This window comes from Corvus moneduloides, chromosome 1 (assembly GCF_009650955.1).
Source record: "Corvus moneduloides isolate bCorMon1 chromosome 1, bCorMon1.pri, whole genome shotgun sequence".
Classification (NCBI taxonomy): domain Eukaryota; kingdom Metazoa; phylum Chordata; class Aves; order Passeriformes; family Corvidae; genus Corvus; species Corvus moneduloides.
In genome coordinates, this window is record NC_045476.1 from 3,490,584 (window position 1) to 3,510,272 (window position 19,689).

The 19,689-nt window shown below is 41.4% G+C and overlaps 1 protein-coding gene across 1 annotated transcript; it reads right to left on the reverse strand.

Moving 5' to 3' along the window:
- Positions 1-1,267: 1,267 nt before the first annotated feature.
- Positions 1,268-19,628, reverse strand: AQP1 (aquaporin 1 (Colton blood group)). The gene is made up of 4 exons (XM_032095057.1): positions 19,051-19,628; positions 4,846-5,010; positions 4,642-4,722; positions 1,268-3,163 (listed from the first exon to the last, which is right to left on the reverse strand). The coding sequence occupies exons 1-4, from the start codon at positions 19,438-19,440 to the stop codon at positions 2,984-2,986; spliced, it is 816 nt and encodes a 271-aa protein (XP_031950948.1). The 5' UTR covers positions 19,441-19,628; the 3' UTR covers positions 1,268-2,983.
- Positions 19,629-19,689: the final 61 nt, after the last annotated feature.

Consider the following 19,689-nt stretch of genomic DNA (forward strand, 5'->3'; position numbering starts at 1 on the left):
CCCCCATTAGTCCATGGATCAGGAGCTCTCAGTGCATACATCACAGGAGCTGTTTGAACAGCCGTGTCCCAGGCTTGCTTTGTCAGGGACATTTTGTTGAGTTTCTGGGTGATCACATTTGCCCACTTGACATTTGTTAGCAGGTTTTGATACTTGCTGCTTCATGCCTTTAATTCCCATGCTGGGTATGTTTCAACTATTTTAATGAGCTGATGATAACTTTGAAGGGTGCTTGTCTAGCACAAAGTAAAACCATTTGTGCCAGGAGTGGGGGAACCATTAGCAGCCATGGCCTGAATTCCTGCTCTCAGTTCAGGGTCTAAGTACTACAAAAGCACTTTAAAATACACCATTAAGCTTTTTCTTCTTTAAGAAGAAAGGAGAGGTTTAATCCTGGAATTCACCTTAAATCCTTTTATTTTTTTCATTTAATTTTCTTAAGAGCTTTACTGAAAATTGGTTTAACATTATCACTGTGAATACAGGATCTACTGGAAATAGCCAGTAGATAGCCTATGGCAGGAGATTGGAAATAGATAAAGTCCCTTCCAACACAAAGCTTTCAATGATTCTGATTCAACGAAATACAGCAGCAAATCACTATTTGTTTATTTTGATTTGGGTATTTCTGTTTATTTCTTCACTAGTGAAATAATTATTGTACCTCTTTAATCTTTTATTTATTCTTTAGTGCTCATAAGCTAAAGCAGCCAACATGGCACAGTCCTATTACACACCAAATGGAAAGACAGTGTTGTTTGTCTTCACAGTTTTGGACGTCAAAGCATAAAAAAGTAAGCCAAGCTCTTTGCAAAGTGTAGACTAAGGAAAAAATTGTGAATCTCACATTTTCTGTACCACTAACTCTTAAGTTACCTCAAGCTTATCAAAACAAACTATTTACTGTGGGTGAGTTCTGCAACTGTTCTGGCTCAGAGACTCTTTAAGGCAAAAAGGGTTAATTTGGAGTCAATGGAGGCAGTGGGAAAACAGCAGGTAAAGTTGGAAAGATATTCTAGAAAGTGGTCCCAAGGTCCTGGTACTCTGCTTCATTTCTAAGTATAATTTGGAAGAGTTCACTTGCAGGTGAGGGCCTGCTTTGCCTGCCATAAAAAAGAACATTCCTTTCCCTAAATGGCAGCATCAAGTGAAGAGTGGAAAAGCAGAAATTGGCTCAGTCTTACAGGTGGGCACATGAAGAATGGTGCAGAAAATTAAATTGCATTACATGGCAAATTAAAAATGAAGAATCATGAACAGTTCGTACGTTAGCACAACTGATTTTGTTTATTTTTAAACCACCCCAAAATCCAATCATGCTCTATGTACATAGGCAATACACGGGATAGCACACCAAATGTAGACAAGAAAGATAAAATATATTCTGTTTTATTTTGCTGGTGATTTTCCTTTTTATTCCTTTTTTTCATTGTACATCTGCTCAATTTGATGAAATGATCCAACCCATACAGATTCCTATGCCAATCCTACTTCAACTCCCAGTCCCACACTGTCTCTCAGAGAGGAGAATCCATCCCATTACCTCTGGGGGGTTTTTCTGAATGCTGGAATGTGCTGATTTTCTGTCAGTTCTTCTGGGCCTCATTTCTTATGGAAAACTGTTTAGTGCAGAACAAGTATATCAGCATGGATCTGCTTTGACTATATTCTATAGTTAGTAGGTAAGACCAGGTAATGCTTTGGGTTACTCAGGAAATCATAAGTAGCACACACACACAAATGAAAACAGAAAATAATCTTCCACGTCGTTTAGAGTGTTAAATTTCTTTCTCGTTTCCAGTGTCATTAATTTCTCTAAGTACTGCTCCAATTCTTTCCACGTGTCTTTATGCTCTTATTTTCTTACAAAACAGTATACTAGGCTTTCTGTATAAAACATATATATAAACATTTATATATATATATATATATAAAAACAAAGCAACCACCCCCAAAATGGACTTCCAGGTATGTATGTATTTGTCCCTCATTAGAAAATATACTGTGTGTACATCTATTTGTGGTCCCTGAATGCCACAGTGCTGGCAATTAGAATGGGGTCAGAGAGAAAGGGGACTTCTTTGCTCCTTGTTTGCCTTTAAATCACACAGATAAATTACAAAAGGTATACAAAAGCAGAGTAGCCACGGGAACAATCAGATCCTGTTTACACATTGGCACCACGTTGTTCTTGTTGTCATTGTTATTACTACTCTCCAATTTGACTTCTAGCTATTACTTCCCAGGAATTAATATATCTATATATCTTTTGTCACGTGTATTCTCCCCTCACAATCAGCTGGATGCAGGTTGAGGGAGAATGAAACACTAGAAATTCTGAAAGATCCTGTGACTCTGGAAATTCTTACCCTGCTTTTCTGGTCCTCTTTCTCAAAGATGATCAATCATTTAGGAAATGATGGTTAATTCTATGTAACAACTAATTTTTAATAGCCTTTTCTTCCAAAAGGAGCTTTTGGACACTGATTTGAGATTGGTTTTTTCCCCATTTGTTGCTGGCATTAGATTCCAGCCTTGCATTTTTGTATAAATACTGTTTTCTCAGGTGTAAGGCCCCCCGTTATTGGTACAGATGGTTCTCTGTCCTCGATATCTATTCTTTCAGGAAACAGACTGCTCTTTTGAACTACTTATCATTACTGAGTGATGTGGTTGGAGAACCCCCCACACTAAATACACCTCAAAATTGGGTGGTAGCAAGAGAGGGGTTGAACTTCAGCCCAATTTATTTAGGTCACGACTTCTTGACCTGAAGACTCTGTAATTGAAAAACCCCAGATATAAAAAATGTTATGAAGATATGGGGGCAAAAAAAAAAAAAAAGGAAAACTGTATTGAATTAAAAAAACAAGGTACTGCTTGCTGGTTTGCAAAGAGTCTATAACACTGATAAAATCTTCGGAAACCAATGTGCTGCTTTTTTTTTTGCCTTTTTTTTTTTTTCCACTCTCCATGCCCTTCTTTATTTTGGCTTCATTTCAACCCGGGAGTTCATATCATCCCCTTCCAGGTCATACTCTTCTACTTGGCCACTGGTCCACACCTTCACGCGGTCGGTGAGGTCACTGGTTCTGGGTGCCAGGATGAAGTCGTAAATCAGGGCAGCACTTGCTCCTCCAATGATTGGGCCAACCCAGAAGATCTGAAATACAGGTCCAAGTTATTGCATCAAGTATTTCTGGCATTTGAAGATCCTCTGAGGATTCTCACCATGAAATTTACAGCCTATCCACCTGAATGTTTTCTTAACCACATGGCATAAAACCAGGAATTTCTCACCATGAATTGGTGATAGACCCAGAGGTGAATAACTGTGACTATGTTGCCAAGTTGTGATGTTTAAAATCAGTCTTTTACGGCTAAAACATCTCTGCTACTCCAGATAGAGTGGGCAGGGGAGCATAATTTCTAAAACAACAGGCCATTAGATGCTATTTTCCAGTTAACTTCCAGTAAAAGGTGAATTTGAAAGTAATAGTCATCTAATACTAGATGCTGCTTAGCTGGTGATATTGCTGTAATTGAACTGGCCTAACCACTTAAGAAAATTGAAGTTTAGAAGCAGAAGTAATAAAAGGGTTTTAGTAGACAGATTGATTTTGTTAGAAATAACAGATGATATTGAAGGCTTTGCATGGCCAAAGTGCTACCGAGTCTGAAAACTCTTTCTTTTATTCAGCAATATCAGTAGTTTAACACAAATTATTACCTCTATCTTCTTCTGTCTCTACAAAGGATAATAATTTTCCTGTTAAATTCTGAAAACACCAGCTCCTCACTTAGTTACGTCCCCTTTGTGGCCTAATAATAATGTTCAAGTGGGAGATACTGCCAAAATTTCCCCAGTGTCCTCCGTTTTTATTTTACTCTTTAAATTAAAATGGAATCTATATCCAAAATTTTCACAACCCCATTGTATTACCATTAAATTTCCACCTGTGCCTATGCAACTGGCTGCCAAAATTGAGAGTAGGAGAGCTGGAACAAGCCTCATTTTATACATATTCAAGAACACATGCTCAATTACAACTTTTATTTCAGCATTTATTGAGCTTTGGTGAAATAAGTAAATTTTTGTGAAGTTCCTCATTTTAACCACATTTAAATACAGGGAATAATCTAAAATTTATAGTGTTTCCAGAGCCCTTATCCTTGCAAACACATAAGCAGACACTCAGCTTTAAGACAATGAACACTTTATTAGCTCTTAAATATTGGATGATCCATTTCAGTTTATAAACCTGCTTAAGAATCTTTCTAAGTTGGGTTTTGCCAGATTAAGCAGTAGCACTTCACAAACTTAAATTAAATAATAAATTCACAATACAGGATTCTGTGTAATAAGGATTAAAGTTTTAAAATGTTTGAAATAAAGAAATATAAAGGGGAATAACCAAAGAAAATCTACTGTATTACTTTGAGCACAGAGACTGCATGAGCCTGAGGACTTTCTGTTTGCCTGAGGCTGGTCAGGACTGAAAGGAGAATATTCTCTGTTAAATGAAATGGAAACACCAACTCACTGACTTGACCCGAATGATAAGTGTTCAAACGTTTCTGATCTTGTAGGTTATGTGTATTCAGAGCCTCTTGTAAGCTAAACAAATTTACTCAACTTACCCAGTGATTTTCAAAGTTGTTGGCGATGAGCGCTGAGCCGAAAGATCTGGCTGGGTTAATTCCACAGCCGGTGTAATCAATCTAGGAGGTGGAAAGAGGACCAGAGGTGAGGCACTGATGAAGCTTCCCCATCATCTCCCTGCTTTCACTGGCCCACCCCGAGTTGGGGCATGGCAGATACAAACTGTGAGGGCTAAAACTTACAGCAAGAAGATGTCCCAAGGCAACGGAGAGACCAATGGCCAAAGGTGCCGATCCCGAGACGTCGTTCCTTCTCCGGTCTGTGGTGGCCAGGACACACAGCACCAGCTGGAAGGTGGCAATGATTTCAATACCCAGCCCTTGGCCTGCATTGATTCCCTCTGAAAGCTGCATGGAGACAAGAAGGAAAATGTCACTTCATATTTCTACCTGACTTCGACCAGTGTAACAAAGTTCTGCAGTCTATTTCCTCAATAAAAACACATAGACCTGCACATCTATTTCCCCCCTGGGGTTCCTTTTGCTTAACGGGGGAAAAAATAGGAAGAAAGAGAAAAAAATTGAATAAAAATTAGCTTTGAAAAACTCCCTGCTGTACTCAAGCCTAGGCATAAGCAGCTTTTTTTGGTGATCCAAAGTGAACACTCAGCCACTGGACACAATGAGAGTGTAATTGATCTACGTGTGAGAAACAAATGAGCCAGAGAGTTGCCTTCAGCAGAATTTACTTCTTCAGAAGTGAACTGTGGTGCCTTAGGACAGTCACTCATTGTTTCCACATTAATATTAAGATAGTAATATTCCACTTATACTGTGAATTAATTGCCTGAAAAAATGCCTCTAATGCCACATGAAATATCCTGACATGTCCACGGAGTTCATGTGGGACTGGTAGATGTGAAAGAAGACCAAAAGTACCTAAAACATCTCTAGGTACACAATATTTAGGCATTGTGTCTCTAATTTGCACAGATAATGGATGTAGTCAGTGGAGATGACATCCATTCACAGGATGAAATGTAGGTGATCATTTGAAAGCTGTTTTGGTTTTTTTTAAAAGATCTCATTTGACTACAAGGAGCTTAGACACCTAACTCACAGGTAAACTACTTTTTGGTGTCTTAGACTCAAACTAAATCTCATTCGACTTCTTTGAGGTACATAAAAAAAAGCCCCAGTTAAGGAATCCCAAGGGGCTGATGGGAGGAGTGCTTCAATTTCTTACTGAAGTAAAGTAGATTATCTAGAAAAACTCAAACTGTCAGATGTAAATATTCCAATGGTATTATTAGTCATGAAATCAGCAGAGTTTCTTGTAAATGCTGTAGAACATATTGAAACCATGGTGATTCACATAAATGGACATTACAGAGCAGAAATGCTGTCATATTTCAGGAGTACTGCTAAAAACTTATGCCTAGCAAGAAATCATGGAGCTAAACCATTTGATGTTATAACAAGTTTTGGGTTCTGCTTTTGATTGCTGTATTCAGCGATGTCTCCGTTAAGTCAAGGCAAGTCTGTTACTGAGCTGAATAACTTGACGTTAAGTAGAAATAACTCACTTCCATGGATGGGATGAAACATGAGCTTGGCCACAAGCCAAAGAACTGAGAATGTGACTCAGAGTAGGGAGCAAACTGCAAAACTTTTTTTCATTTGTGCTATCGGTAGGTTATCACATCTGTCAGTGCCCCTGCATTAAAAATTGCTGGGTCATGCATGGCAAAAAACACAATTCCATGTTATTCTGACCTGTCCAGAACAATGAAACTATGGGAAATCCTGCTATTAATCTGATTTTGTGGTTTATGCCCTAATTTCCCCAAAGCTAATATTTTAATAACCTTAAAACGTAACGATGGTTAACTGAACGATTTCACTTTCCACGTGTGCTATTCACATTTCTTGTTTCTTCTCTGTAACAAAGTAGCATGATATCTGATTCCAAAGCACTGAAAAAAAGTCATGAGTCTTTAGTTGACATAAATCTGATTTCTAAATCCTGCTTATCTGAAACACTAATAATGTATTTTTATATCCAGTTCTTTAATATGCAGGAGTGGTATCCTCTGAGTTGGAAGCAGTTTATCCACAAATAGAAGGGAATTCTGGTTGAAAGGATGGGTATTTTGGTTCCTTCAGCATCCATAGAGTAGAAACTGAAATCCATTAATGAACCTTCATCATTATTAGGACTTACATGTGAGAAGTATGAGTCTGAAATAAATACATCCATATGAGATGCACTGAAAGTTGCATGATCCAGATCTTCGTGCTTGATATCTCTGAATTGATATTATATTGCTTTTGTAAGTTTCAAAAATAAACACATTTTTTTTCACTGTAGAGACAGTGGGATTTGTCGCTCTCAACAAATTAGGCTTCCGATGAATTTCCTTTATAACAAAAACAAATTAAGAATCTGAAGTACACACTCTCTGGAAAACCCTCTTACATTTGGAAGGCCAACTGGCCAAACTTAAAAGCTAGGTGTCTTAGCAAATGAGTGACTGATGTGCACATGCCCAAAAGCAGGTAAGAAGAAACCAAATTCTTTTCTAGATAATCCAGCTCCAGAGAACACAGAGCTGAGGTCTGACGCATCAATGTTAGCATTTGACAAAGCCTTGACATTTTAAAAGGTTAAACACTGGCCAACCATTACGCTTTCCCTTCACTTGAAGGGCTTCTACAAAAAGGCAAAAGACAATAAGAACAAAATTATTCTTTAAAAACCTGTGATAATCCTTATTTTCAAGGGGCGGAAGTCATATTCTTCCTTTCCCTCCAGGAAAAACACATCCTACAGCTGACGTGACTTGAGATCATTCTCCCTGCTAATCAACACTTATTGATGGGCTGTGTGGAATCAAAGAAAACCTGGAAATATCATAGGAAACCTTTTGCTTTCCTCTAGCTGGGTAATTTTACGCAGCCTGCCAGGAACATTAAGATTCCACGGTGAGAGCAAGGACTCTGGGCCGTGTTCCAAAATGGGACAAACCCAGGCAAACCTTGGACGTCCTGCCTTGCTGTGGCCTTTGGATCTGCAGTGTGTAAGTGCAGGATAACAGAGTATTTATTTGCCTCCTTATCAGAGCTAAATTATCACTGCAGCAGCAGCCTGGGTCATCCATGGTACACACAGAATAACACCCAGTGTTCACCATCCCAGCCACACCCCAGAAAAAGCCTTAGAAAGGGAGTAGGAAGGTACATTCCCTTGTGTCAAGTTAAAATGTACATGTATACATGCGTATTTATACTCATGTAATCCTTATTCAGAGAGGATTAGCAAGTGTTACCCAGAGAACATTTTACACCTTTTGAATCTAATGGTTTAAGCTCTTGACAGAAGCAGGGAGACACAACCAACATGAGTTTGTTGTCCTTTCCTTATAGTATTTTCTGTATGCGATTTGGGTTTCTTAAGGAAAGCTTTTGTTGAATATTTTGTAGAATACCAGGCTCCAGAAGCTTCAGGGTTGTCTAAAGCTTAACCTGAATCTAGCAGGAAGCACTACCACTCATTAGAGACCTGACTGAAAATCAACAGCTGGTCTTAACATCTGGCATTCTGCTACTGAGGATATCCAGAACTCAAGGTGACCAATACCTCTGGTTCCTAAATAAACAGAATAATGCCTTGAAACAAGACACAGCCACCTCTACTGCAGTGTTGGGGTGAAGGGGGCCCTTTCCAGTGACCTATACCCACACTGCAATGCCTTTTTTCCCTGCACTGGTACCTCTTACCAGTTGTCACAGGGTATGTGGGCTGAAACTGCATTGCTCTTGATGTATCTGCTCAGAAATCTTTGACATCTTCTCATGTCAGTCCAATAATCCTCATTAAGGTAACAGAAAAAATGTCAGAGGGCAGAGAACATCAGAGTCACTCCCTGAGCTTTTCATGCTTCAGACTTGGGAGACTTGAGAGGATTCAGTGCTTTGAGGAGCCAAACATACTCTAAGGGACTAAATGAAACACACAAGCCCATATTCATCTCCAAGAGAGTCTGCACAGACTTCTTTTCCTTTTTTGTTCACAAGAATAATTTCACTAAACTTCATTTCTAAGTCAGTGTTTTGACAGAAGAAGCACCAGAAACACACACAAGAAATGGGCTGAATCACTGGCAAGATGTGAGAGCTATCTGTGGACACATTTATCTGATCAGCTGAATCAATCTTGGCTGCATTAGCTTGCAGTGAGTAATTCCCCTTCGACTATCACAACTCCCAGACAAGAAGCAGAAGCCTACATGTAGACACCCCAAGGGAGGTCTAGCCTTCTGTGAGCTGAATTCCACCATTTTCAACCTTCACAATCCCATGATTAATATTTTCCCCCCAGTTCACTGTGAATCTGAACAAAGTCATGGAATAAAAATCAACTGGGATTCAGTAAAAGTACAGAAATCACATCTTATCCAGAAAACTCCTGAGATGCAGCTGAATGGAACCTAAGGAAGCACTAAAGGCACAGTGACTCACGAGACATTTGAATGAGGAGTGTTAAACCTCAAAAAGCATTATCTAGACATGAACATGAGAGCAATTAGTAGAGAGGACCACCTGTTTTTGTCTTAGGAAATGGGCAGTGGCCACATCGCTTCCAGCTCTCCATAACATCAGACAGGACATGGGAACTAAGGAATTTGTTTCCCAGAAATGCCCTTAACTGCCATGTTTAGCTGACTGACTCCCACAGCAATAATTTGGGAAAATTAATGGTACGTTTTCTTTCCTTTTGATTTTTTTTTTTAATTATACCTTTTTTTTGGACAGGATATTTATGAGTTGTCCGCCTTCAGATGAGAAATGGGGACAGGAAATTAAACTGGCCCAAGGTAAACCCCACTGTGTACTTCTTTAGAAGCTTCATATTTTTCTCATTACGAGTGAAAGTATATCAAGTTCAAACCTGTTTCCCGTTACATGGATAAGACACTTTGTTATGCAAGGTGGTTTCACCACGTGGTGCTGAGCTCCATCTCATCCAACAAACCCTTAGCTCTGGACTGGGGCTTCCAGGGCCCAGCTTCCTTTAATAGAACAAGGATTAGCTTCTCATTGTTCCAGAAAAAAGAGAGGCCTCTGGAATTGCAGAAGTCTGTTTTCTAGCAGGGGAATGTCAGCTTTCCCCATTCTTACGAAACACCAGTGCAAGCCCTGCTGGCTGGTGTGGTTTTGAGGAGAAAATTTAAGCCACGGCACTTTTAATGGCTGGGACTTCTCTTCCTTGCATATCCTGACCATTCTACCTAAATTATTACCTTTTCTCTGCCATGGCAGGCATTTTTCTTAAAATTAGCATTTTACTCAAGTAAATTCTTGCTGTTTTACAGCATTTTCTTCTTATAGCTTAAAATTTCCCTTCTTTGACTTTCCTTCTTTTACTGAAGAAGGAAAACTCTTCACAATAGTTTAGATGGTTCATTCTCTCTTCTTCATCCCCTCTCGTGAAATATTAATCATTCCTCTTCATGCCAACTAGCTATCATTTAAGTGTTTAGCTGGCAAAGTTCTTTAATGGGATATTCTACAAACGTAATCTCAGAAATTCATCTCCCTACTCCCCTCCAAACCACATCCCACTGCCTTGCCTGTCATTTTGTTTGACTTTTCTCACTCTTTCATCTCCAACTTGGTCATGAAAAGAACTTGATGACTTCCCTATTGATAACATATCTTTATTCTCCTTGAAGTCTATGCCACATCTCCATAGCTATAAACCTTCCCTTGACTGATAGTCAGAGTTGATTCAGAGACTTCGTCCCCAGCTGTTTAACTACAGTTAGTCACTTCTAGCCTTGCTATTTAACGGTATCACTCTGCAATGGATGTTTCTATACCCATTATTTGAGTGCTAGGGATTCAGGGAGTACAAAAGTCTCATTTCTTTAGTAAGGAGAGACAGGAAAAGATCTAAAAAGTTTCACTTAAAATTATACGACAGGAGCACTCAGAAGCTGCTTATGAATTAGCTTTGGATCGTATCCTACATCAACAATGGAAGCATTCAGCAGAACCTGGGGACAAAACATATTGTCCTCTGCTAGATTATCCTTCCTATAAATACAACCTTAAGAGCTCTAAAGGGGACTCATTCAATTCCCAAAGCAGAAATCATATTTTCCGTTCTTTGCACAGCAGACACCCTCCAGGAACAAGGCTAAGCTCTCTCCTCCCACCCTCTCTGCAGGCTGAGGAGAAATTATCCAGGGTTTTATGTCACAGTGCCATGGAGAGAAAGAGAGAATGATTATTGTGTTAAACCAGAACACATCAAATTTGTATGTCAAATGAAGACAGGCAGTAAAACTCAGTTCCTCTACAGGACTTGTATTTAGCACAGCTGGTCAGAGACAGACAATTCTTTTATTTACACTTTTACTTTTTGATGTGCCTCTGGGAAAGTTGCTTTGGGGAATTTTTTTTTTTTTGGTTAAATATTGCTGCTGAGAAACAAACAACTTCTATTCAGAGGATGAGGAATTGTGAGGTTCTGTATTTTTTTTCTTTGCCCAGCCAAACCCAAGCAAATAGTTAATTTTCTGTAACAGTTGAAGCACTCATTTATACCACAGAGCTGTTTATTATCTCCTGTATTACCAGCCCAGTAGGAGATAGTGTTTCAGTGGGGAATTTTGGGAATATCTGAAATTTGAGCCTAATAGGATCTTCCTTTCTATGTTGTTACTGGAATAACAACTGGATTTGCACAAACCTCACAGTACGGTTGTTGGCAATTTCACCCAGACAATATTCATTTTCTATTTCTAGAAAAAACTATGAAGTTTTCAGACTTCCAGAGTCTGAGTCAGTTCATACAGTCAGTCTTGTGCACAGCATTGAAGACTTGGCATTTCCATGGAGTTAAAAACCAGCTCTGAGCCTGTGCAATGCATTTCAGGAATTGGGGGAACAATTCCAGCTCCTTCATTTCTCCACCTTGTTCATCAAGCAAGAAGTCCTAACAAAGGAAGGAAAAGGGGCCAAACCTGACCTTACCCATTCCAAATAGAGTCACCAGTGCCTTCAGGAGGAGTTGTGTGTGTATATATGGAAGGAAACGTGCCACAGTTCTGCTCTGAAAGCATTCATTGACTCCACTTGGCACAGAATTAGTGCCGAGATCCTGGAAAAGTTTAGTTTTAGGGACACCTCCCAGTGGTTCCTAGAGAGGGGATGCACAGGACTCGTCCAGGGAAGCACACAGACGATTTCTTTACTCCTTTCTAGTCTATGAGTTATGCCTTGCAGAGCTCTTAGGCCATGTTTTCGCCCTCCTGCTGTTTATAGTTTCCTGCAGGATGCCTGTCAGGCCCTGTATATTTGATTTAACAGGTTGTTGTTGTGCCTCAGCCTCAGATCTCCTCAGCTTCAATGAAGCTGCAGCAGTCAAACGCCAGCGCCGGCTCTGGATGCCAGGAAAATCAGCACTTTCCCATCAGGTTACACATTAAAAAATACCCAGGGCTGCAAAATGCTCCCAGCCAGGCCAGGAAAACCTCCAGGAGACAATTGTGGTACCAGGTAAAGACCTCTCTGTTGTTGAATTCTCTCGATTAAGCTGGAGAATGGACAAATAAGCAAAAATGTACTACTGCCCTAAAGAAAACAGGCAATTTCCTTTGGAGACAAACAGGAAATTTTTCAAGGGCTGTCTTTTCTTCCTTTAGTACTTGTGATGTGCTTTGCTATCCTTGCTTTAAAAATGCTTCTCTTAAAAATATCTGTACAGCCCAAATAGTGGTATTTTTTAGGATTCTCTTATTAAAGAAATGTATTCTTGACTCCCTAAAGGTTCACATTATCTGGTAAAACCTGTGAGCCCTGCTACAAAAAATTTACATGTTTTTTTCCTTACAATTTCACAGATTTAACCAGAATTGATCCACAATATTCATTCTCTTGTTGTGAAAATTACCATTTGTTCTCAGGCTGTGGTTCTTCCCATGCCAGATCTTGGTTTGGAACCAACACCTACTAATAGATATTTTTTAAAGCTTTCCAAATAATTTAAATTAAAAATTGAAATTTGGGCTTATCTCATCTGAAGACTCTTTCTGTCCATCTGTCTCTGATGTGTGAGTGTGTTTGGGTGTGTACACACACATACACACCAAACAACCAAATATATTTGGTATAGGTCATCCAGTGCTATGGAAAGGAAACCAATTTTAACTATTTATTCACAACTCAGGAAGGGTGGTGGCAAAATGAGTTTTACTTATAATTAGTACTTAATCCTGCTTAGTTTGACAGAAGAGAAAAAAATCATTCTCTGAAAATCCCAACATGATTCCACTTGCATTGCAGTATTACCTAATCTACCAAATTAATAGTGGTTTTAGATGTATGGCAACTCATTGTTTTAAACCCCCCTGTGCACCCCTTTCAGGAATTTCTACCATTTCTAAGTAGAAATAAATGAAGAGAACCTTTAGTTTGAGGCCTGCAGATCATTTTCCAGATAGTCATCATTGGATCCACTGGCACAAAACCCACTCTGATCTCCTCTGTTCTAGCACAAAAGGACTGGACTGCAGGAGGATGAGCACCAAGGGCCTCTCCTTGTGCCAGAAATGGCCTTGCTGCTGCATCCCTCTGTGCTCCCTGCCAAAATCCCGGGATACGGCTCTCTTATCAGAGAGGCGCTAAGAAAATCGTTGTAGAAATGGAAATCAACTAATAAGCTCTGAGATCTGAGATAAGGATTAAAGCCACAGCCCCAAATTCTCTGGGGGATGGGTGATAACCATCAGGTTTATGTCTCAGCCCAGATGTTTCTGCTGTCACTGTGTGAACTCATTAGAAACAGGCCAAGACCGTGGCCAGTTTTGAGCAGGTGCCTTTCCTGTGTCCCACCTGCCCTGCCTGGGGCCTCTCAATACAATGCTGGCAAGCTTTAAAAGCCCTCTGCTGCAAAAGCTGACAGTGAACAATGAGCTATTGTTGTGACAGTCTTTGTTAAGAAATAAAAATCCCAGATTAATGTCATGTACCGGAACCATTTTGCTCATTTTCAAAATGCAGCAGCTTCTGATCCCTTGTGAAAGTTCGAGTGCTCAAGCCCACAGATGTCCCAGCAGAGGCAAGATTGGCTGGAGAAGCCTAAACTGGATCAAAAATAGGCAGGGTAAAGGGCAGAGACAGGAAGAATGAAGCTCCTCACTGTCCTAGACTTGAGAAAGGCACAGTATATAATCTGCATTGAAAGAAAGAAAAGGCATCCAAGGATTTTTCAATAAGCCCTAAAGGTCAGGAACTCAGCTGCATGTCTTGTCCATCCAGCAGCACCTCTGGAACTGCAATTTTCCACAGTGACTCAGAGGAAAAGCAGCATCACTTACTCAATTGTCCCCTCACACTGTCAAGCTCTCAGTTTATTTTGGATGTTCTTCCAACTCAAGCCGGCTTTGTTTAATTGGAGGTTGGAGAACGGGCTCATAGGGCGCGGGCACGAGGAGACAAGGAAATCACAAGGCAAACACTGACTCATCCAGGGTAACCAGGCAAGTCCTGCTCCCCATGGTGAGAAGACCACTGGTGTGGACCAAATGTGGGGAGGGTGGTGACTCCCGTCGGGAATCCCCTCTAAGTTTCTAAAGGATGGGAAACATCCAAAGGGGAATATCAGGATAAAAACTTCAGTGCTGACCCATGAACACCATTGAAAGGTGTGACAGGTCTCAACTACATGAAAGGGAATTCCCAGTGCTGGTGCAACATTATGTTTGCACTGGAAATGCATACTGGAAATTTGTTGGGAGAAAATTCACCAGCACTGATGTCCTAGAGATAAGATCATCTGCAGAAGATAAGGATCCATATATCTTATCATATTCTATACTCCACTCTCCTTGAGGCAAGAGATTGTTCAACTTCCCCAAGTAGCAGAATAAGGCTGGAGCTGGGGACATGCAGGCAGTGAAGGAAAAAAATTAAAATCTTCAGCACTGAGGTTCCAAGTTGCTTTGTTGCTGCTGGATCACAGTCCAGCTGAGTGGGAGTAGCTATGGAAAGAGGACTCATTCCCTTCCCTGGAAGTGTCCAAGGCCAGGTTGGAGGAGGCTTGAAGCAACCTGGTCTTGTGGAAGGTGTCCCTGCCTATGGCAGGGGGTGGAACTGGGTGATCTTTAAGGTGTTTTCCAACCCAAACCATCCCATGATTATGGTTCTGTGGTGTGATTTTGGAGAGGTTGGAAGTTGCCTCAAAGCAGCAGATACTGCCCTGGTATGAAGAATCAAAGACAGCGAAGGCCTCCTTTTTCCCTGTCCTTGAGAAATCTGGAACTGGACACTGGGTGTTTATCCCCAAAGGACATTGCCCCCCTGTGTGCACCAATTCTGCCACGGCTGATCCCGATTAGGGAAGCCCCACAGAGCAGCAGTGGCAGAGACACAGCCCGTCACAGCCGAAACCCGAAGGGTGTTCCAGCAACAAGTAACTTTCCATACTCCAGGAATAGTATCCATGTGAATATTCACCTGTCTTAAAATGACCTCCGAATCCACTGACCACAGATCTCTTCTGGCTTTTCCAGAAAGCTCTTTAGTTGCACAAACAACATTTATCAGTCCACTGGGTGTTTTCTAAACCCAAGCCCTCCTATTTGTTATTCTTGATTGTTTTTCTTTTCCCTTTATCTACCCGAGCAACGTTACCTTCAGGTCTGTTTTTCTTGCCTACAATTTTTGATCCACTTACAACTTTTAAAATAATATCTTTCATCATGAACTCAAAGACAGAGTTTTCAAATAGTTTCCAAATTATAGCCCCGAGACTTAGGGGACACATTTCCTGACACTCTCATCAGTATGCCAAAATACAGATACTATGAAATCATGAAAATTGTGAAGCAGTGTCTGGATTTGTCACAAAATTCTAATTATTTACACATATCTATATCTATCTTTAGCTCAGGTTATTTTATATAGATAGAGAGAGAGAGAGATAGAGAGATAGATAGATAAAGATATAGATATAAAATAACCTGAGCTAAAGAAATTTTCCCAGCATGTTTTTAAAAGTTTGGTAAAAGTTCTCCAGATAAACATTGTTTAACAGCAAATAATGTGTTACCTTACAGCACAGAAGCCTCCTCCCACCCCTCTTTCCTGCTCCAGCTCTTTGTTGGTCATTAACTGCCTGTGCTGAGTAGTTTGTTCCATTATCCAAGCTCCAGATCTGTCTTCACCAGACAATAGCCAGCTCTGCTGGCAGATGAGTGCATTTTGAATCTGGTATTCTCTATTCTTACGGCTTTACCTAATGGAAATTTGTAACACGTAGTAATCCAACTTCCAAAAAAAGATACAAGATGATGTAAGGAAAAATATTTAAATTTTTAGAAGAGCAAACACACTGCATACTCTTCTTCCAGCTTCTCCAATTCTCAAAGTTTTTACTTTGGAACCCACACCACTACTAAAATACATTGGAAGTTAAGTGTCTTTAAAGGATTCAGTAATCTAAATACATCTCTGAGTGTTGTCCAAAATGTCTTACTCAGGACCAGCCAAAGTAACTAAAAATATATCTGTTGACTTAAGCAACGTTTGGATCAAAATCCTAATGTGTGACTGGTTTGCTTGTCTTAGTGTAAACCAGACCTTAGTGCTGAACATGTTAAAGGAGCATCCTGCATTTTCATCCTCCCTTCTTTCTCCTCAGCCTTTTACTGTCCATGGCTGGGTGCTGTGCCTCATGTGCTTGTGTTTCCTTTTTTCCCTTTGGGCAATGAGAAAGACACGGATTTATCCCACTGAATTTTGGATACTTAGCAGAGGCTCCCAAGCCTGGAGCCTCAGCAAGGCAAAGAGGAGCTGGGTGTCTCTGGGGGCAACTCAACAGATCTAGAGGTTGAAGTGCCTCTCTTCATCTCTCACTCTCTGCAGGTTAGAGAGGAGCCAATGGAAATGGGTTCTCAGCTTGGTCCCTCAGTGTAGAACCTGCAGCCAGGCAGGATAAATCCAAGTTCAGGCATGCAACCCCACCCAGTATCCACTGGGAACACTGGATGGCCACTCACTCCATTACACTGCCTCCACCACATTTTCCTGTAAAAGACACCTCTCTAAGAGCACAGCAGGGTCAGAACAGAGGACAAAGCCCCACACATCCAGACCTTCTTCCCACCCTTGTCAAACAAGCAGCACTCTCTTTCTTTCTATTCCTTTTCTTAGCAGGGAATCCATACCTCGTTATCCACAAGAAGGGCCAGAAGACAGCACAGCTGGCAGGGATGCCAGCTCCGAGCCTCCCCTCCTTGTCCTCAGGTTAAAAACCATAACATAAAATCAACCCTGTGGTTTCTCCTTGTCAGCTCTTTGCTGAAAGAGGCACCTTGGTGCTGAGCTGTGGTTTCAGGATGTGCCCCATCGAGATCGACTCTGCACAACCCCTCTGCTGCTGCTCCCCCCTGCCTTGGGCTCAGACCCAGCTCCCCCTCGACTCTCCCCTCCCCAGGCGCTCCAGGCTTGTCACTGGGAAATGAATGGATTTGCTTGCCTTTCCTTTCCTCTCTAGCTCTTTCTTGCAAGGGAGAAGAACAGCTGCTGCCCTCCCTGTCCCCAGGGGGGTCTCCCCACTGCACCTCGGGCCAGAACATTTATAGCTGGATGTGAAAGAGAAAAGAAACAAAATTCTGAATATTTTCCAATGACAGACAGTGAGACCAGAGCTTTTAGAAACTATATTCCCTGTTATTCCACTGCACAGAAATTGCAGATCGATTTGTAAAATTTATATGATGGAGACTTAACCCTGCCTGCTTTTGCCTTTGTAGCTTGGGGAGCTACTGACCGAGGGGCAAAAGGACCTTCACCCCCCTTCATACATGACCAATTTCAGGGCTTTTGGTTAGGGGAAGGAACCAGTCATCAGGATTTTATGGAAGCAAAAGGGAAAAAGCAAGCTTAAGTGCTACCAAAACCAGACCTCCCGTGTTTAATGGCAGTTGGACCTCTCGAGGAAACCACTTGGGCGGACACCCTGTCCCATGCGGTTGAGCTGTTCCCTCTGTCAGTGGTTTCAGAGGAAAAGATCATGTATCACACTTGCAGCCAGAGCCTTCTGGAGTCAATAAAATTATTTGCTCCTCTTCCCCAAAATGTTTTGAGTCAAGCCATTAAAATTTCCAAAGTGCTGGCAGGATGGAATAGCTTCAGGCACCAGGAGAGAGGGAGGTGAGCAGCCAACTCACAGAGTGCCACGAGGGTGGATGATACTGAGCTGCCCAGGAATCACCTTAATATCAGATTTTATTCTGTTTTGAAAATCTGACTCATGTTCTGAAAATACTGTAATGTCAAATAACAGTATACAAAACCATATTGCTAATTTGCCTAAATTATTTCAGAAGAGATGTTGCATTTGCAGCTTTATGTCCCAAATACCCTTGTGACTTCAAATGGGCAGGAGATTTCAAATTAGATCAATTCACAAACTGCAGTCAGGAATATTCTGCAAGAAAGGGGCCACAGAAAATACGTGAAATACTTGTTCTTAAGAGATCAGGTTGAATAAGTGACCAGAAGGAATTTCCATTTACAGCACTGTGTGTCCTTTAGTGGCTGTAGCACTGCCTCAGACAGTGGGATGGTTTCAAGTTTAAAAGTGTATTTATCCTTTTTTTTCTCCTATTATGCTGCAACAACAACAGCAAAATGACATTTTGAGGAGGAGTTGTGGCCGGGCAGTTTTTAGGCAGCATGATGTGAACATGATGTGGCTGGGAGAGAGCTGGAACCTGCACCCCAGTTACCTGTAGCTGCCTCACATCTTCCTCCAGTTTCCACCTGAGAATTCAGGATTTGTCCAGTTTTTGCCCAGAAATGCACAGAAAGGACCGCTGGGATTCTGTCAGGCAGGATCTGAGCACTCTGCCTAATGCAACAGGTGCTGCTTACACCTTTGGGGATGGGATTTCTCTTGCTACACATCTCTCTCTGCTCCCATGGGTTTTCATCGCAGCCATCACCAGGATACACAAACCATTAATTAAGTAGTGAAAACGAACCACACTCACAGAAGCCAAAACAACACTGGTATATGCACGTTAATCAGCATGGCACCTTAGAGACCCTCAGAACCATGAAAGGTCATGAAACTGCCAGTGTTAAACTGGTGTCAAATCCACCTTTCAGCAGCTTGGATATACAAAACTGAACATAAGCAAAACTCATCACGACCAGAACGTCCTAAAGCTCCAAAACAGGGGTGGGGAGGAAGGACCATCCCTGTGACATCCTGGTTATCAGTCAGGACTGGATTCTCTGCTACAATAAACAGCCAGCTGCCCAAGGTCACCAACAGCACACCCACATCTTTAGTAGATTACAGGTGCTACATTTCTACTAAAAAAAAAAAAAAATAGCAATAGAAAGGAGGAATTAAAAGTTTCTACTTACAGCATTAAGCCCCAGGGAGTTTCCTGGGAGAGAGGAGGTGACTCCCGAGAGAATGGCTGTGGCCACCACTGCCCCCAGGCACTGGGCGAGGATGTACATGAGTGCCTTGAAGATGCTGATCTGGCAGCTGAGCAGCAGCCCCAGGGTGACAGCCGGGTTCAGGTGTGCCCCGCTGATGTGGCCCACGCTCTGCGCCATGGTAGCGATGGATAACCCAAAAGCCAGCGACACCTTCACGTTGTCCTGAGACCTCGTTGATGTTTTGTTGGCCGCCACGGGGAAGTTGAAGCCCAGAGCTGAGCCAATGCTGATAAAAATAAAAAGGCTCATGGCCAGGAACTCAGCCACCACTGCCCTCCAGAACATTTTCTTTTTGAATTCACTAGCCATCTTCCCTCTTTCTCTCTCTCTCTCCCCTCCTCACTTTCCCTTCTCCCTCTCTCCCTTCCTTTGCCTGATATTTTTCCTTTGAGGTCTGAAGAGAAATCTGGAGGAAAAATACAGTCCTTGGATTATTTATAGGGCTTTGGGTGGTCTGTAGGAGGGAAGGGGTGTTGCACAAAAGGAGGAAAGAACATCTACATAGATGCTGACTGCTAGATTGATGTAAGACACTGTTTGCCTGCCAAAGCTTTTTCT